Consider the following 16,939-nt stretch of genomic DNA (forward strand, 5'->3'; position numbering starts at 1 on the left):
GGTATTATATTTAGTTTGGTAGTAAAGTGTTGCACATTTTATTGGTATGTGAATCTGGTAAAACGTTTGCAATCACTTTTTCATCACTTCTCTAAAAGTACCACTGTCATCTCTCTATAAAACATTTCAGCTGGTTAAACTTAGAAATGAAAGTTCACCTGCTGCCTTAAAAATGTGAGTTAACTCAACTAAACATAAATTAACTCAACTTGAAGATAATCTTTGTTTCAACTCACAAATAGACAAGACAATGCATTACTTTAAGTTTAATTTTTAACTTAAAGTAATGCATTGTCTTGACTATTTTTGAGTTAAGAAAAGATTAAAAAAGATTATCTTCAAGTTGAGTTAACTCACATTTTGATGTTTGAGGTCGACTGAACAATAAAAGTATTGAAAATCAAAATGTGTAAATGAAGCTCTGGACACGATTCGGATCTGTTAAAAAAAAATCACACTTGGCTTCTTCATGGTTAAAAATGACAGACACAGGAAATGGGAAATACAAAATAAATAAATAAATAAATAATAAAAAATTCCAAATATTCCAAAACAACAACAACAATCAACAAAAAACAACAACACCAACAACAACAAAATAATAATTTTCCATTTTGATTTCATGGTGACTCAAGTCAGTCAGGGGATTATAAGGAGGAAGTAAGATAGAGGAAGGAAGTACAAATAAGGAGAAAACTCAGATCACAAGATTAGTTTCTGTGTGGGAGCACAACACCCTAAAAAAGACCCCTACTTAAGAAACCTATACGTTTAATTATAGAAAATATAGCGAGGCAAAAGAAAAAAGCCACAGCTGTGCATTGACCATTTCTTAAAATTAGATCAGATGACCTATCACAGGAGTTTTTATGCGCCACTCTCTACAGCAGCAGGTGTCCTTATACTGAAAGAGGAAGGATATGTGGGCTTCAGCTTCAGTTATCTGATCTGTCTCACCCACATCTCTCCCACCCCTCTCTTTCTTTCTCTCTCGCTCTCTCTCTGTCTAAAAGCTAAACAGGCCTCAATGTAAGGCAAAGTTGAAGATAAAAGAATACTTACTGGCATAGTGGAAAAAACAACCCAGACTCTTCTAAGTCTGGTTTATGAGATGTTTTTTGCGTGTGCTGAGAAACCATGAGCTTTTCTAATGTATTCTCTGTGCAAACTTCTGCGGTTACATTCTTTATATGGTGTCCTACTGCATATCATTTCTGATGCATGTGAAAAAGACTTGTACCTTGTACCTCCTAGCTGACGTTTTGATAATCATATATGGTTGTTTTGTCAGTTGAGTGAACTTGTGTATGTGTTTATGTGTTAATGTTCTTATTAATGTCCAAGCAATGGGATGAAAAGCACAGCAAACATATGAGATCATGAGGTGAGAATTAACAGGTGTTTGAAAACAATCTCGATAGGTTGACAAGTGCAGCCTACTTTGGTCTGCCCTCACACACTGCTAAGGGCTAGTGGTTCATAAAAAAAAAAAAAAAAAAAAAAAAAAAAACTATAAGGCAGTATGATCTTCCTTGTTGGTCTCTTAGAGGGGTTTATGTCATTCTAGCACCACTTTGGGCAGTTTGAGTTTGAGTTCAGTTTTTGATGAGCAGAACAACGGACATAGGCTACTACATTACTTTTAGTTTTTGCAATATGTTATAATATACAGTACAATGCAGTTTGAGATTTCTTGGCTAGACCATTTAAATAAGTTTCACTGAGTGCTTAAGACGAAACGAACAACTTCTTTTTGAAAAGTAGGTGCTGTATTACCACAGGATTGACTCCATCTGTCTGTTGCAATGGAATATAGTCACCTTCTCATGCTCTTCATGACTTTTCTGATCTCCAGCACAGGTATGAAAAGTTGCTCACATGATTAATGGTTAATTATTATTTCTGATGTTATATGCAATACATTACAGTATTCATATTTAAAGGTTTGTTGTTTCCATAACTGGCTAGATAGATGTTTGTATATTCAAAACCATCCTGATTAGAGATCACATGACATCCATTGAAAAAGTAGGTAATCCATATTTGCATATATTTGTATTATAAATATTATAAATTATTTACAGCTGTCTAGGGCCAGCCACAGCATGTATGTGCTCTCACTCACAATGTATGATGTCTAACAAAAGAGGATTTATTAACTAGAAAATACTGAAAACCAGAAACAAAGGGATCAAATTTGGATTCAGATTGCAACCCATCAAATTACACTGTTCCTTTGAAAATGAACGGTTCGAATGCAGAATTAGCAGTCGATAAAGATGCACATTCTGGTGAATACTGTCAATATAATAATTATAATAATTAATAATAATTTGTTACATTTATATAGCGCTTTTCTGGGTACTCAAAGCGCTTTACATATATAGTTGGGGGAATCTCCTCAATCACCACCAATGTGCAGCATCCCCCTGGATGATGCGACGGCAGCTATATTGCGCCAGAACGCCCACCACACACCAGCTTATTGGTGGAGTGGAGACAGAGTGATGAAGCCAATCAGTATATGGGGATGATTAGGAGGCCATGATGGACAGAGGCCAATGGGCAAATCAGAGGCCAATATAGGCCCACACTCTTTGAAGAGTTAGCCTTTCTGCTAGATTTCCATTTCGAAGCAGTACAAGCTGCAATGTGTTTCCCAGCCTCATGGCAGTAAAAATATTCACAACTTTCCATATTGTCACTATCTGCACTATTTTTGCTCACAACATCTTAAGAATTTCGTGTACGAATATAAGAATTGCACTTAGCAGGCAAAGAAAATACTTGCCACTTGGTGAGGGAGCACAAAATCATGCCTCTGTAAGAGTAGACACTTTCTGACTACAGTGGTTCAACCTTGATGTTATGAAGCGACGATAATGCTTTTTAATACTATTAAATGCTTTATTATACTATGTTCCTATTTAGGTATTGATTTTTATTCTTGCAATATATCTTTAACTGTGAAAAAAATACACATATTCACATATATCTGTTTTCATTATAAATCAATATTTAAAAAAAAAAAATCTATTATTTGGGATGCCAAAAACATCTAAGTTTATAAGACAGTGTGTAAAACTATGTGAAAAAAGTAGGCTACTCAATCAAAAGAGTAAACACAACCCCAAGCGGTAACACTTTATATAGGGAACATGATAGCACTTTATTTTACAGTACATGTACTTTCCTGGTACATATGTAGTAATTATGCTGTAAATACAGGTAAAAGAGTGGTAACACAAGGTACTTACCTGACATGCATGTACATGGAAACTAATAAGAAACACTGCTGTACTTTCCAATGGTACATACATGGTGCCTACTTTGTACCTATAGGCAAGTGTTGGGTAATAACAGGCACCTACTTATTGTGTTTGTATGATAACTAACAGACACATTACTGTACTTACTAATGGTATGTACATAGTAACTATATTGTACTTAAATGGACAAGTGTGGGTCATAACAGACACCTATTTATGGTAACTTGTAAGACACATTACTGTACTTACTAATGGTATATACACCGTAACTATGTAGTACTTACGGACAATTGTGGGTAATAACAGGAACCTCCCCAACCTAAGTAATGTGTAACTTACGCATTAACTAACTGGTATATTCACTAGTAAGTTCATAGTAAATACATGGAAATAGGACTGTAAAATAAAGTGCATCCTGGTACATAAACATTACATAGGAATTACCAGCTCTTACCAGTGGCCAGTTGCATAAACTGGTTAGACTAGTCTTAAAACTAAAGTCATCTATTTTTTTCTTCAAGACTGGTACTAACTTTGTAAAGTCAGTTACATAAAAAGGTAGATCAGTCTAATTTGAAAAGTAAGACTGATTAGCCCTAATTTACTGATAGTTGGTCAAACTAGATCTTAAGTCACAGTCTTAACTTAGAGGCTAAGTTTATGCAACCGGCCACAGGTGTACTTACACATTATCAAACTGGTATATTCACTCAGAAAGTTTACATGGAAATAGGACTGTAAAATAAAGTGCATACTTGTACATAAACATTACATAGGAATTACCAGCTCTTTAAACCTCTGTAATAATTAAGCTTAAGCATTTTAACATTTTTTTTAGCATTAATTAGTAAGGACTATAAAATAAGATGCACTGTTGTGGAGAGCAATTTAGCATTAACAGTTCATAAAACACTACATAAAGTGCATACATAGTGCAGCAAAACAAGTTACTTTATTTCTTGAGAATTTTTTTTTTTTAAATAGCATCAGTGAGAAAACAACACTATTTGGTAAGCCTCTGTTTTGTACTTTTGTTAACAAGCACACACTGTAAGTAAGTGTCCGTTATTTGTGTCCACACTTGTCCGTGAGTACAACATAGTTACCATGTATATACTGTACCACTAAGTACAGTAATGTGTCTTACCATAAATAAGTGCCTGTTATTACCCACACTAGTCTGTAAGTACAAAATATTTACCATGTACATACCATTAGTAAGTACAGTACTGTGTCTGTTAGTTATATACAAACACTATAAGTAAGTCACTATAAGTAAGTACCTGTTATTACCCAACACTTGTCTATAGGTACAAAGTAGGTACCATTGGAAAGTACAGCAGTGTTTCTTATTTGTTTGCATACATGTCAGGTAAAGTACCTTGTGTTACCACTCTTTTACCTGTATTTACAGCATAATTACTATATATGTACCAAGTACACGTACTGTAAAATAAAGTGCTACTGGGAAGATGTATTCACAATTTAACTACGACTTTTCCCTCAATAAACTCCTAATTTACTGCTTATTAATAGTTAGTAAGGTAGTTGTTAAAATTAGGTAAGAATGTATAAGGTAATTAATGCAGAATAAGGCATTAATATGTGCCTAATAAAGTACTAATAAACAGCCAATGTTAGTAATATGCATGCTAATAAGCAACTAGTTAAAAGACCTAAAATAAAATAAAAGATCTAAAATAAAGATTACCCTACAAGCTAAGTATCCTTAGAATACTTAATTACTCTTTTAAGTATATCTTGATTAAAAGAGTGAATACAAGTATAGGCCAAATGTAGACTTCTTCTGTCATTAAAAGTCAAGTATACATAAGTGTAATTTTAAGTATTCTGAAAAGTACATGAATTTGTTTCTGATAAATACATAAAAAGTAGATTGAAAATCTACTTTATTTTTTAAGCTTTTTAGAAGTATAATAATAACACATTTGAATAAACTCCTCTTATCGTAAGGCCTGTCCGTTTAATGGCTTGCAACCATAAACATCTGTGTTTAGCTTCAAAGGGCGTTTTTGATGACGGTATTCTGTAAAAAATTATTACAATCTATTTATTTATTTATTGCATTTTGATTCTGACATCCAAATGCACAACAAGACATTTTTCTCTTTTCCATGGATTTTGCCTGTTTTCCTGATATCTGCTCACAAATGATCTATATAATAAACATTTAAAGGTTAAAAGTTGTTTTATGGTTAAAAGTTTAAAATGTAGCAAATCTATGAATTGTATAAACCAAAGGCATGATGCATTCTTTAAAAGTAACATTCTTCTTCTTGTTTCTCTCCTCAGCATCCAGAAACCACGTGTTTGTACAGACAGGGGACTCTGTTACACTGGACATTAAAAATAAAACACTTCCACCTTTTAGAAGATTTGTGTGGATAAATAATAAATCAGAAAATGTAGTCAGATTTTTAAATGAATCAGGTTTAAAACCTCACAGTTTATATAAGGACAGAGTGTATCTTAATACTGAAACCTTCTCTCTAACAATGAAGAACATACAGAAGACTGACAGTGGACTCTACACTGCAAAAGCAACTGGACAACAAGAAACTACTGTTGTTGAACACAATGTATCAGTTATAGGTGATTATTGGACAATTTTTCTTTCCTTTGGTTGCTATGACCTTTTCAGATCAGTATCTCAAAGAGAATCTGCATTATGATGTAGCAGAAACAGCAGAATATGGAGGATATTAGCTACTTACACTATATTTCTATCCCAAGTAAACATGCAATGGCAATTATTATTATTATTAGATGAAAAAAATTGAAAATTATTATTTTTTTTACATTAAAATGTGAGGCTAACTTGCAAAGAAATTGTCACATGATGCAGTGGTTGTTGTGGGGTTTGAAAAGCAGAAATCAGCTCACTTGATCTAAAAATAATCTAAGAAAGAGTCATATAGAAAGTCTGCTCACTCACCATTAATGGAACAGAAAAGCACCTGAAAAATTTACTTTACTCCAATGCATAGTTACAACATGCTCTTTGAAAAGTCCACTAAAGGGATACTTCCACAAAAAATGAAAATTTGATGTTTATCTGCTTACCCCCAGGGCATCCAAGATGTAGGTGACTTTGTTTCTTCAGTAGAACACAAATGATGATTTTTAACTCCAACCGTTGCAGTCTGTCAGTCGTATAATGCATGTCAATGGGAATTCCATCTATAAGAGTAAAAAAAAAACATGCACAGACAAATCCAAATTAAACCCTGCGGCTCATGACGACACATTTATGTCCTAAGACACGAAACGATCGGTTTGTGAGAGAAACAGAACAGTATTTATATAATTTTTTTACCTCTAATACACCACTATGTCCAACTGCCTTGAGCATCCGGTGTGTGAGGTCTGGAAACGTGCTCTGATGCCGCGAGCGATCACTTCCGGATGCTCAAGGCAGTTGGCAGTTTCGTGTCTTAGGACATCAATGTGTCGTCACAAGCCGCAGGGTTTAATTTGGATTTGTCTGTGCATGTTTTTTTGACTCTTATACTGTAGATGGAATTCCCATTGACATGCATTATACGACTGACAGACAGCAACGGTTGGATACAAAAATCATTTGTGTTCTACTGAAGAAACAAAGTCACCTACATTTTGGATGCCCTGGGGGTAAGCAGATAAACATCAAATTTTCATTTTGGGGTGAACTATCCCTTTAACCTGTCTTAATATGTTTTAGATCCAGTGGATTCTCCTGTTCTGAACTGGAATGCCACCACGATCAGTGTGAACTCCTGTATTGTGGACGTCACATGTAGTGGTCACGTCCTTAAACTCAGCACCAGCTACCAGAGCAACAACTGCAGTCAAGTGCAAGTGACATCTTTTGAAATGCAGACTCTAACTCTGCACTGTATAGAAAACATAATTGTTTGTAACTATAGTAACCCAGTCAGCTGGAAGAATGACACCATAGAGATTAACCCCATTTGTGCACCTCATGAGCACACCTCAAGTAAATACCTTACATCATCTATAATTCATTTGTTTAAAATGTATTCTCAATACTAAAAAAGTATCTTTAATTCAATGAGAATGAGTATGAGTGTTCTGATGGCTGTAATTGTTAATGTGATGTCTTGGATTTCAGCACAGAATCCCAAAGAAAATGACAGGACTTTTCCTCTTCATTGGCTGTTGATCATCGCTGTTGCTCCACTGTTGGTTTTTGCAGCAGTTTCTGTAATATGCTGCTCTAACAAGAGGAGTAAAAAAGGTATTTGTGTCTTAATGAAATAAAAAGGACTGTATCCTCGTAATGATTATAGGTAGGCCTACTCAAGTCACTGACTGGGGGAACAGCAAATAACACACAGCAATAGTCACACTTAAACTTTCTGTGGTGACGTTTATGGATTCTTTAAAATGATACTATTCTAAATCTCTTAGGTGTCCAAGAAGAGGATCATACAATATATGCACAAGTTCAAGTAAGCTTTACATTATTTTGTGCAGCCATCATAGATATTAAATGCTGAATTAATGAATCCTAACAAATAATGTCAATGTATGCTGTAGAATAATTGGAAATATATCAAACCTATTCAGTGTCCACATACTATTAGCCATTTCAGAAGTTCACACATCGATATAATTAAATAGAGTAAAGTTATGCGTATTTGGCGTGCTGTCCGGGGGGGAGGGCTCCGAGCTCAGAATTTTGGCTATTTTGGCCCGAACCCAGAGTACTCCCCCTGGTGTGTTAAAAGTAGATAGAACTATAAGTGAGGAGATGGGGTGGAGGAGGGATGCTGATAAACTCTCAGATGAACAGAAGTAAGACTGCTGAATACCTTTTGACATTGGTTGAGTTGATTAACTTAATGCTCTCCACCTGTGCTAATTAGGTTAATTATCTGAACCTGCTCCTCCCGAATTTGTTAATAAAACATCATAATGTGAATGTAAATGTGCATGTAAAGAAGGGTTTGTGACTGATTGGATTGTTCTGCAGCCAAAGAATAAAGAGCAAAGACCCCTGGAGACGTTGGAGGGATCAACAAATCCTCAAACTGTCTATGGGTTTACAGAAGATCACAAACAAACTCAAAATACCAGTCAGAACATGCCCAATCCTGAGGTAAGAAATAGAAGAAGACATTCACATTTTTTTATTGTACAGACACTTTCATACAAATCCTTAGACAAACAAATAGATCGATAGATAGTTTGGTGATGTATCAGAAGGCCAATGAAATAACTTTGCTTCATTTTTATGCATTTACACAGGCGCAAACAGAAAACCAGCCCAGCACCACCTACAGTACAATAGGACAACACCAAAAATCATCATTACCCACTAAAACAGACCATACAATTTATTCAACAGTGTGTAAATCCTCACATGGGAGACAACCAGGTCTTTCATAGCTGAGGAGGAATATATGTAAAAATGTCACTGCAACCAGTAGATGCTGTTTTTGTCAATACTTTGTCAAGCATGGCCGCCACACCAGAGCCTCCAGTCGTCAAGGCCGCCACACCAGAGCCTGAACACAACAGAGTCGTGTGTATGTTCTTCATAAACTCTTCATTAAGTTTTCAGGTCTTTTATTTTGAAGTTTAGTCATGGTTTCCTGTCATGTGCTTCCCGTGTGTCTTGTTCTAATTTGTTCTTTTGGTCATGTGTAACATTCTCATTGGTTCACTGTTTGATTGCTCACAGGTGTTTCTTGTTAGCCATTAGTTTGTTATATAGCCCCACTGATACCATTGTCTCTTGTATAGGTTTGCATAGTTTGTTTCATGAACAAGTCTCTGTTTATCTTGTATTTTTTCATGTTTTTGGATTTAAATAAACTGCCATTGGGTTCACTTCAACTTGCCTCCAGTGGACTCTTGATATATTGATCATTATTCAATATGACAAAATGGCTGTAGTTGGCCACCTAATGGAGACATTACAGTATCTTTAAATATATGAAAGAACCATAAGGCCCTTTTCCCACCTGGTTAAGATGCATTTTTGGTCGTTTGATTACAAGTGGTCAGTGCTAAATACAGGCAGAAACAGGGTCAAAGCACAAAATGTTGCAATTGAACTGAGATCAACAGCTTTAAAGCATCAACAGGATGTCTGGTTTTGTTTTAGCATTGTGGAAAGAAGAAAAAACGCCTATAAAAGTAAAATCTGATAAAAGATCTAACATCATTTGCTTGCAGATACCACAGGATGTGGGGCAGAGTGCACATTTTTATACAGAATATGTTTAAAGTTTTTGTGTTTAAACCTCTTGAGTAACACATACACTTATGATCCAGCATATATTAGTGAGATGGAAATATGTTTGTTAAAAAGACTGAGAATAAGAATGTAAATAAGAATGAGCTTAAAACAGGACATCTGAGGATCCTTCCATTTCCGTTTCTAGGACGGCACAGCAGTCATTTTCAGTTCTGTTTTAATCTTTTCATGTTGTGACAATGGCAGTACATCACCTACTCGTATTTCTTCTTTTTCTTCTGACCTTCAAAACAGGTAAAAACACATGTCCATTATGTTAATTGATTATTAATGATTATTGTTAATCAATTAATTTCATTTGTAAACATATTCTGAAAGAAATTTAATACACTATAATTTTTGTTTTTAGGTCATTTTGATTTTTTTTTTCCATTACTAATTAAAATAGCTGTGTAAAATCATCATTTGTACTTACTTTTTTTGTCATGTTTTTGAAATAACAAAATACATACAGTACCATGTGCAATAATACATTTTAGAATGATTGTGCCGGTGTTAACCTGTCTTAGGATTTTTGCTATAGGGTACTGGAAGGAGTCACTAAACTTTTTTAAACGTGGCAGTTATTTTGACCTCTATTACAGGCAATGATTTGTTTGTCATTTTTAAATTATAAATCATATGTGAAAGCGTGTTGTGTAAGTTTGTGATGAATAATAACAAAATGATTGGCAGTTCTGATTATGAATAAAAAATGCAGTATAATATTATTATATATAATATAATATAATATTATTATAATATTATATCAAGCATGTAGCATGGTTGCATACTGAGACATGCATCTCAGTGCATCATGGAAATGGGGAATTTATTTTATGTAACAGTCTCCTCATATCAGTGATAAGACAACCTAATCTGTTTTACTCAGCAGAACAGTTATAATCACATCTTCTTACTATGTTATTGTGGTATCCAATAAACTGACAATTGATGGTCAGCTCTACCAAACCAAATATGTCATTAAGGGAGACAAAGGAATTTCTTTTTACTGATATATTGGTCCACAGACATGAAACAATGGGCTCTCTAGGTTGTTGCTAACTTGGGTTAGTTCACCCAAAAATTAAATTTCTGTCATTAATTACTCACCCTCATGTCGTTCCACACCTGTAAGACCTTCTTTCATCTTCAAAACACAAATTAAGATATTTTTGATGGAATCCGAGGGTTTCTGAACCACACATTGGCAGCAACGTCATTGCACCTTTTGAGGTCCAGAAAGGTAGTAAAGACATCATTGAAATAGTCCATGTAACTAAGGTTCAATCTTAATGTTACAAAGCGACGCAAATACTTTTTGTGCGCAAAAACAAAAATAACGACTTTATTGGTAACACTTTAGAATACTGATCCTTCATTAATGAATAACTACACAGGAACAAATGAATAATGCATGATTAACACTCTAGCAACTACTATTAACTAACAAGAAACACTGATTAATGAATTAGTAAGTAAAAGTGCTCAGTTGAAGGTGGTAGTTCACTATTAGCTAATCGATAAGTACTATTTCATACCTCCCAGAGAACTACTAAGAACTACTGATTATTTGGATCAGTATTCTAAAGTGAAAACATGATAACTCTCTAGTAACTACTGGAGTCATTGTAAACTTTTGAGGTTTTTGTACAATAATTCCTTCTAATGTATTTGGTAACACTTAAGTAATACTAGTAGGTTACCATGATCTTCATGTTAGAACACAGATCCAAATAAGTAGTAGTTCCTTTAGAATTATGTAGTAATTCTTGAGTTATTACTATCCAATACTTTACAAAAACCTCAAAAGTTTACAATGACTTCAGTAGTTGCTAGAGAGTTATCATGTTTCTCACTTTAGAATACTGATCCAAATAATTAGTAATTCCTTCTAAAGGATTTGGTAATACTTCAGTCATTACAAATGAGTTACCATGATCTTCACTTTAGAATTAATTATGCATTATTCACATAAATTATGAACCTGTATATAGTAGTTTTTAGTAGCTGTCTGGGATGTGAAATTGTAGTTTCCGATTAGCTAATAGTGAACTACCACATTCAACTGAGCACTATTGAATTGTTTTTGTTAGTTAGTTCCTAGAGTGTTAATAATGCATTACTCATTTGTTCCTGTGTAGTTTACGACCTTTACGACCTTTCTGACCTTTCTGAACCCCAAAAGGTGCAATGACGTTGCTGCCTATGTGTGATTCAGAAAAAAATCATCAACAATATCTTAATTTGTGTTCTGAAGATGAACAAAGGTCTTACGGGTATGGAATGACATGAGTGTGAGTAATTAATGGCAGAATTTTAATTTTTGGGTGAACTAAAAAAAAAAAAATGCAGTTACCTGACTCTAATTACTGATTTACTGGTAAGTAGTAGTATTGTTTTTTCATAAATATGACATCTGCTTTAATATTAATAACAAGAAATTTGGAACAATCAGTAAGAAACATGGGTTGATGACTAAACTTTCCTTCCTTATTGTTTGTTTGGTTAATGTGGATTATAGATGTATTACATTTTTAATATGCTATTCTCTCTTTAAGAAAAACATTTTATATGCAGTATTGTCAAATGTAAAATATATTATTTATTTGATCATGCCTATTTCAGAAAAGTGTGTACAATGTGTAATGAACTCACCAGCTGCGCTCTGAAACAATACTGTGTGTTTCTCTCTCCTCAGGGTTCAGTGCTGAGATCTCTGTGTTTGTGCAGACGGGAGATTTTGTTCAACTGGATATAAAGACACATGAACTACCAGAGGAGTTTGATGATTTATCCTGGAGAAATGAAAAATCTGAGAATATAGTTAAATATTTTCATAAAACTAAAGAAGCAAGACCTCACTCTTCCTACCAGGACAGAGTGGATTTCAATGATGAAACCTTCTCTCTCACACTGAAGAACATGCAGAAGACAGACAGTGGACTCTATAGAGCAAGAACAAGTGGAGAAACAGAGAAAATTATTGTTACATACAGAGTATCTGTTATAGGTGAGTGTGATTTTGCTTGGCATGTTCAGATCATTTAAGGTCTCATTAATGTATTTTATTCTGTGCAATGTTTGTTTTAAATAAAAGATAAATTGAAATATATATAAATGTGTTTGTATTATCCCTTATCTGCCAATACATTGATCTGTAAAGTTTCAGTGTCCTGTTTCAGTCATGCCCAGTCGTGTACAGCTATTAGAATTTGACAGCTTACAATAGAGTGAGAATGTATGATATTGTTAAAAAAACAAATATATGTTTCAGACGCTGTGGAGGCTCCTGTCCTGACTGTAAACTCAAACTGGTCCAGCAGTGACTCCTGTACTGTGAACTTCACATGCAGAGCTCATGACCTCATGATTCACTCTAGCTATCAGAACAACAGATGCTTTCCAGAGGAAGTGACATCACATGAGAACTACACTCTCATCCTGTACTGCAGTGAGGAATCCATCATCTGTAACCACAGCAACCCAGTTGACACCAAAAAAGACAGAATAGAGATTAAACAGATCTGTGTTAATAATGAAGGTATCTGGCCAACACACACAAACAACACATTCAGAGTGCAAATCAAATCTGTCAAATCAAATATCTCGTTTTGGTTTACTAAATCTTGTCTAAGTGCTGAACTGTAGAGTGACCTCAAAATATCTTACCCGACAATTATAGTTCTTAATATGTATTTCTTTGTCAGAGAACATCACAGGTGATGACGAGGCTAAGCCATCTCTCCAGCCTTGGCTATATATTTTGGTGGCAGTGTGTCTTTTTTTGGCAATTGCAATATTTGTAGTAATTCTCTACACCAAGTATAAAAAAGGTACGTCCACACTGGTTCATACATACAGTATATTTTCTATGAAAAGGGATCTCATGTACCATCCATTTATCAGTTTGATCAAGTACTTTTGTACTAAAATAAGTCATTAAAAAGAAAGTTGACAATAGGTTTACTCTTTTTTTTCTCTTTTGACCAAGTTAAATTCTGTAAAATACTTTGTACAGATCACCTTGAGGTGCACACACTCTACAGAATATCCCCTGATCACATCATTTAAATATCTAGGGCCCTATCATACATCTGACACAATGCGGAGGCAGGCGTAACCCAAATTTTTTTTTTTTTAGTTTCAGCCTGACGCAGTTATCACGTCCTGCACAACCGTATTTAAATAGCAAAATGCTTGGTCTAAAAACAAGGTGTGTTCAGGCACATTGTTGGCGCGTTGCTATTTTGAGGCAACTGAAATAGACTGCGCCATTGACCAACTGAAACCTGGTCTAAAGTCAATGACACGATATTCTTTTTGTTATTTAAAGAGCGCTTTAGTAATATGCAAAAGTGGATGCAGGTCTACAACATAATATTTCAGAGAATCAGTTTAGAGCAACTAACAACCAATATAAAAATCTCGTCTGTGCTTAGAAAACTGCATGCTAAATTTAATTATGAATGCCATATCACTTTTTTCTTTAATAAATGAACATTCTTTTTTAGTTGATACTTGTCAACGTTGATATATTACTGTACATTTTAAACCTTGTAGGTGCCCAACAGGCTGATAATACAGTCTATGCTCAAAATGAGGTAAGCTTCTTCATCATTTTGCTCGGCAGACATTATGGATATTATAGCGGTTGAGACGGGCAAAGAAGCAGGCAGACAATCAACTTGCAGCTAGTGATGGCCCTTTTGAAACACTGCTTTCGAAGCTTCAAAATCTTTATGAATCTTTTGTTTTCGAAGCAGTGGTTCGAAGCATGTGGTGGAGCAAAAGCAACTGCCAAAGTCACATGATTTCAGGAAATGAGGCTTTGTTACGTCATTTCGAAAAGTTTAAAAATTTCAAGTGGTCCCATGAATCACGCGGATTCACTGAGATCCCCCCCCCCCCCCCCCACCCCCCGCGGCGAATCATTGAACAAGTGTCAGTCTATTAACCTGAGTATTGTCTAAAGTGTCTAGTACCTGATCTCTGGTTTTATACATTTGTAGATGTTTTAATGAGGTATTTTTATAATTAAAAGGAATAATAGTAGTTAAAGGTCACTGTTTAGCTGACCCATCCATAGATTTACAAAAATTCATAAAAGAATAAATATTATAGAGACACTTAATATTTAATGGTATTAGATGATTAGTTAATTGCATCTGAGAAATTATACTTTCAATAAAACATTTGCTATGGGTTTGTAAAAGTTGTTTTTATGTTTGGCAGGAGTTTTTGTTGCATTTACACTGTTCTGACCAGAAGGTGTCATCAGCGTTTGGTGTTTTGAATGCTTCGAAACAGTGAATCATTTTGCAAAGCAATTGGTTCAATTGATTCGAATCTTTGTAAAGCTTTGTTTCTCCCATTACTACTTGCGGTTAAATTTAATCAATTTAATCGACAAGAGGAACAAACATAGGGTAGCCAGAATAAACCAGGAAACACAGGACAGGAACATGTCACAGCAACAAACAATGACTGACAACCAACCAGAGAAACACAAGGGTATTAATGCACAAGATAACAGGTGGCTGACTAGGGACAGGTGCTGGTGATTAGTTGTCATGAAAATTAATGATGGTAGCTATGGTAACAAACAAGGCAGGCAAAACAAAAGAAGCAGGAACTGAATACAAGAAGTGAACAGAAACAATAGCTGCATCTCCGTTTCAGAGGCTGCGTCCTCCGGAGGTCGTATTTGAAGTCTGCAAGGCAGTCTCATTTGATGACGTATGCAGCCTTTAAATGCAACCTCTGGAGGACACCGCCTCCGAAATGAGACGCAGCTAATGGTAAAGGATATTTCAACTTAAAAGTCCATAACACAAGACTGGGGAACAAAACAGGATCATGACAGATATGTTGTCATGTTATAGTTCTTTTTATTCATGTTAGAAATATTTTGGGTGAGAATAATCTAAAAACTTAACAGGCTAAGATCATGAAAAACGCTTCTATGAAATGCTTGTTCTATAAATTAAGGGTAGTGAATGTTTTATTAAACTGTCTTTCTTTAGTAATTGTTCAGCTAAGCATAATTATTTAGGGGACATTTTGAAAATATTATTTTTTATATTTATTTCATAAGGTTCAAGACCAGACGCAAGAGGAAACGGAAGATAATCGACCCAACACGATGTACTGCACAGTAGGACAACACCGAAAACCTGCAGTCTTTGTCAAAACAGACCATACAATTTATTAGTGGTGTGCAAACAACCAAAACCACCCACCATTTCATCTGATGAAGCATAAAATGAAACTGTGTCTGTTTGTTACATGGGGAAGTTTAACCATCTCTACCATTAAAGGTGGGATAAGTAGATTTTGAAAAACGCTGTTGGGCATTGTTGATATTTGAAATCAACCCAAACAACCCCACCCCTCTCTTCATTGCTCCGCCTCCAAAACTCACCCTTCAATCCTAACCAGGATTGGCATGCGAGGCAAATGCACTGACAATGATGCTAAACACCACATTCTCTAGCAGTCATCAGTGTGCAGTGGTTTACCTGCACAACTCTCAACAGCTGATGTGCAATAAAATGCTTCACGAAAAATAAAGTGCAGATGATGAACCAACGACAAGGAATCACAAAAAATGAACATACAGTACACAAGAGTCTAAATACAAACTAGAGTTTGTTGTTAGTCACCAACAGCACAGAAGTTCATGACACTCAAACCCAGTGTTACTCACATGTGAAGCGTAATCAAAGCAGCCTCCACATCTGTTTTCAGGCCTTCCCACTTAGCTCTCTCCAGCACTGGAAAGCTTTTCTAATATTAACGTGGGTCCTAAAGATCTTGCCCAGTCATAAACCTTCATTCCAGTGATATTCTTTTGAGATCTTTTGTATTGTGTTTCATCTGTCTCTCTGCAGTTGTTTTTTTTTTTTTTCCAAATCTCCCTCTTACTCGTTCTGTCTCCTTGACCGCTATAGACACACCCCCAATGCTGATGGTTACACATTTGTTGTTGGTGTCACCCGACTAACTTCCAAACAGTTTTTCAAAATCTACTTCACCTTTAAATGGTATAAATAGTAAGAACAGCTAGTATGCTATTCTAAAATTCAGCCAAGGCTGTTGTCTAATTAAGATATATTCTCTCAAGCATTGGTTTAGTAGTATTGGTTTTCAAATATCCTCCAAACTGTCTTAACCCATGCTGAAAAATCCAGCATAAACCAGCATGAATTCCATGTTGGTCCAAGCTGATTTATGCTGGTTAGAGCTGGTGTAGTGCTGGTTGTGGACCATCATAGTTATGCTGTTCTGAGCTGATCTTATCCACCAGCACTCCTGCTTCCTATGCTGCATGAGGACCAGTAAACCAGCATCCCATGCTGGACCCAAGCATGCAAAAATACCTTATGCTGGTGACCAGCAATGC

At 35.2% G+C, this 16,939-nt stretch overlaps 2 protein-coding genes across 3 annotated transcripts in view; both read left to right on the top strand.

Moving 5' to 3' along the window:
• Window positions 1-541: 541 nt before the first annotated feature.
• Window positions 542-9,131, top strand: LOC125249976 (CD48 antigen-like). Its single transcript, XM_048162247.1, has 7 exons — window positions 542-1,860; window positions 5,583-5,882; window positions 6,991-7,266; window positions 7,402-7,527; window positions 7,701-7,741; window positions 8,266-8,391; window positions 8,541-9,131. Exons 1-7 carry the CDS (start codon window positions 1,806-1,808, stop codon window positions 8,679-8,681), a joined length of 1,065 nt encoding a protein of 354 aa, XP_048018204.1. The 5' UTR covers window positions 542-1,805; the 3' UTR covers window positions 8,682-9,131.
• A 533-nt stretch (window positions 9,132-9,664) lies between these two features.
• The window catches only part of LOC125249974 (CD48 antigen-like), a 104,983-nt gene continuing 97,708 nt past the window's right edge, over window positions 9,665-16,939 (top strand). The window contains exons 1-6 of one of the 2 annotated variants that reach the window (XM_048162246.1): window positions 9,665-9,789; window positions 12,236-12,547; window positions 12,812-13,078; window positions 13,245-13,370; window positions 14,098-14,138; window positions 15,632-16,259. In XM_048162246.1, coding sequence (XP_048018203.1) covers window positions 9,735-9,789; window positions 12,236-12,547; window positions 12,812-13,078; window positions 13,245-13,370; window positions 14,098-14,138; window positions 15,632-15,748 — 918 coding nt within the window. In that variant the 5' untranslated portion in view covers window positions 9,665-9,734 and the 3' untranslated portion in view covers window positions 15,749-16,259. Of the gene's footprint in view, window positions 9,790-12,235; window positions 12,548-12,811; window positions 13,079-13,244; window positions 13,371-14,097; window positions 14,139-15,631; window positions 16,260-16,939 lie in introns of those variants that run through there. The other variant, XM_048162236.1, reaches the window with a different exon arrangement.

The sequence above is a fragment of the Megalobrama amblycephala genome, linkage group LG17, assembly GCF_018812025.1.
Source record: "Megalobrama amblycephala isolate DHTTF-2021 linkage group LG17, ASM1881202v1, whole genome shotgun sequence".
Classification (NCBI taxonomy): Eukaryota; Metazoa; Chordata; class Actinopteri; order Cypriniformes; family Xenocyprididae; genus Megalobrama; species Megalobrama amblycephala.

What these genes read in the sequence shown, in the direction of transcription:
- LOC125249976 (XM_048162247.1), top strand. Translation starts at nt 1,806, where the DNA reads ATGGAATATAGTCACCTTCTCATGCTCTTCATGACTTTTCTGATCTCC. An exon ending in TTTTCTGATCTCCAGCACAG is followed by an intron (nt 1,861 to 5,582) that starts GTATGAAAAGTT and finishes TTCTCTCCTCAG; the next exon opens with CATCCAGAAACCACGTGTTT. An exon ending in TAACAAGAGGAGTAAAAAAG is followed by an intron (nt 7,528 to 7,700) that starts GTATTTGTGTCT and finishes TAAATCTCTTAG; the next exon opens with GTGTCCAAGAAGAGGATCAT.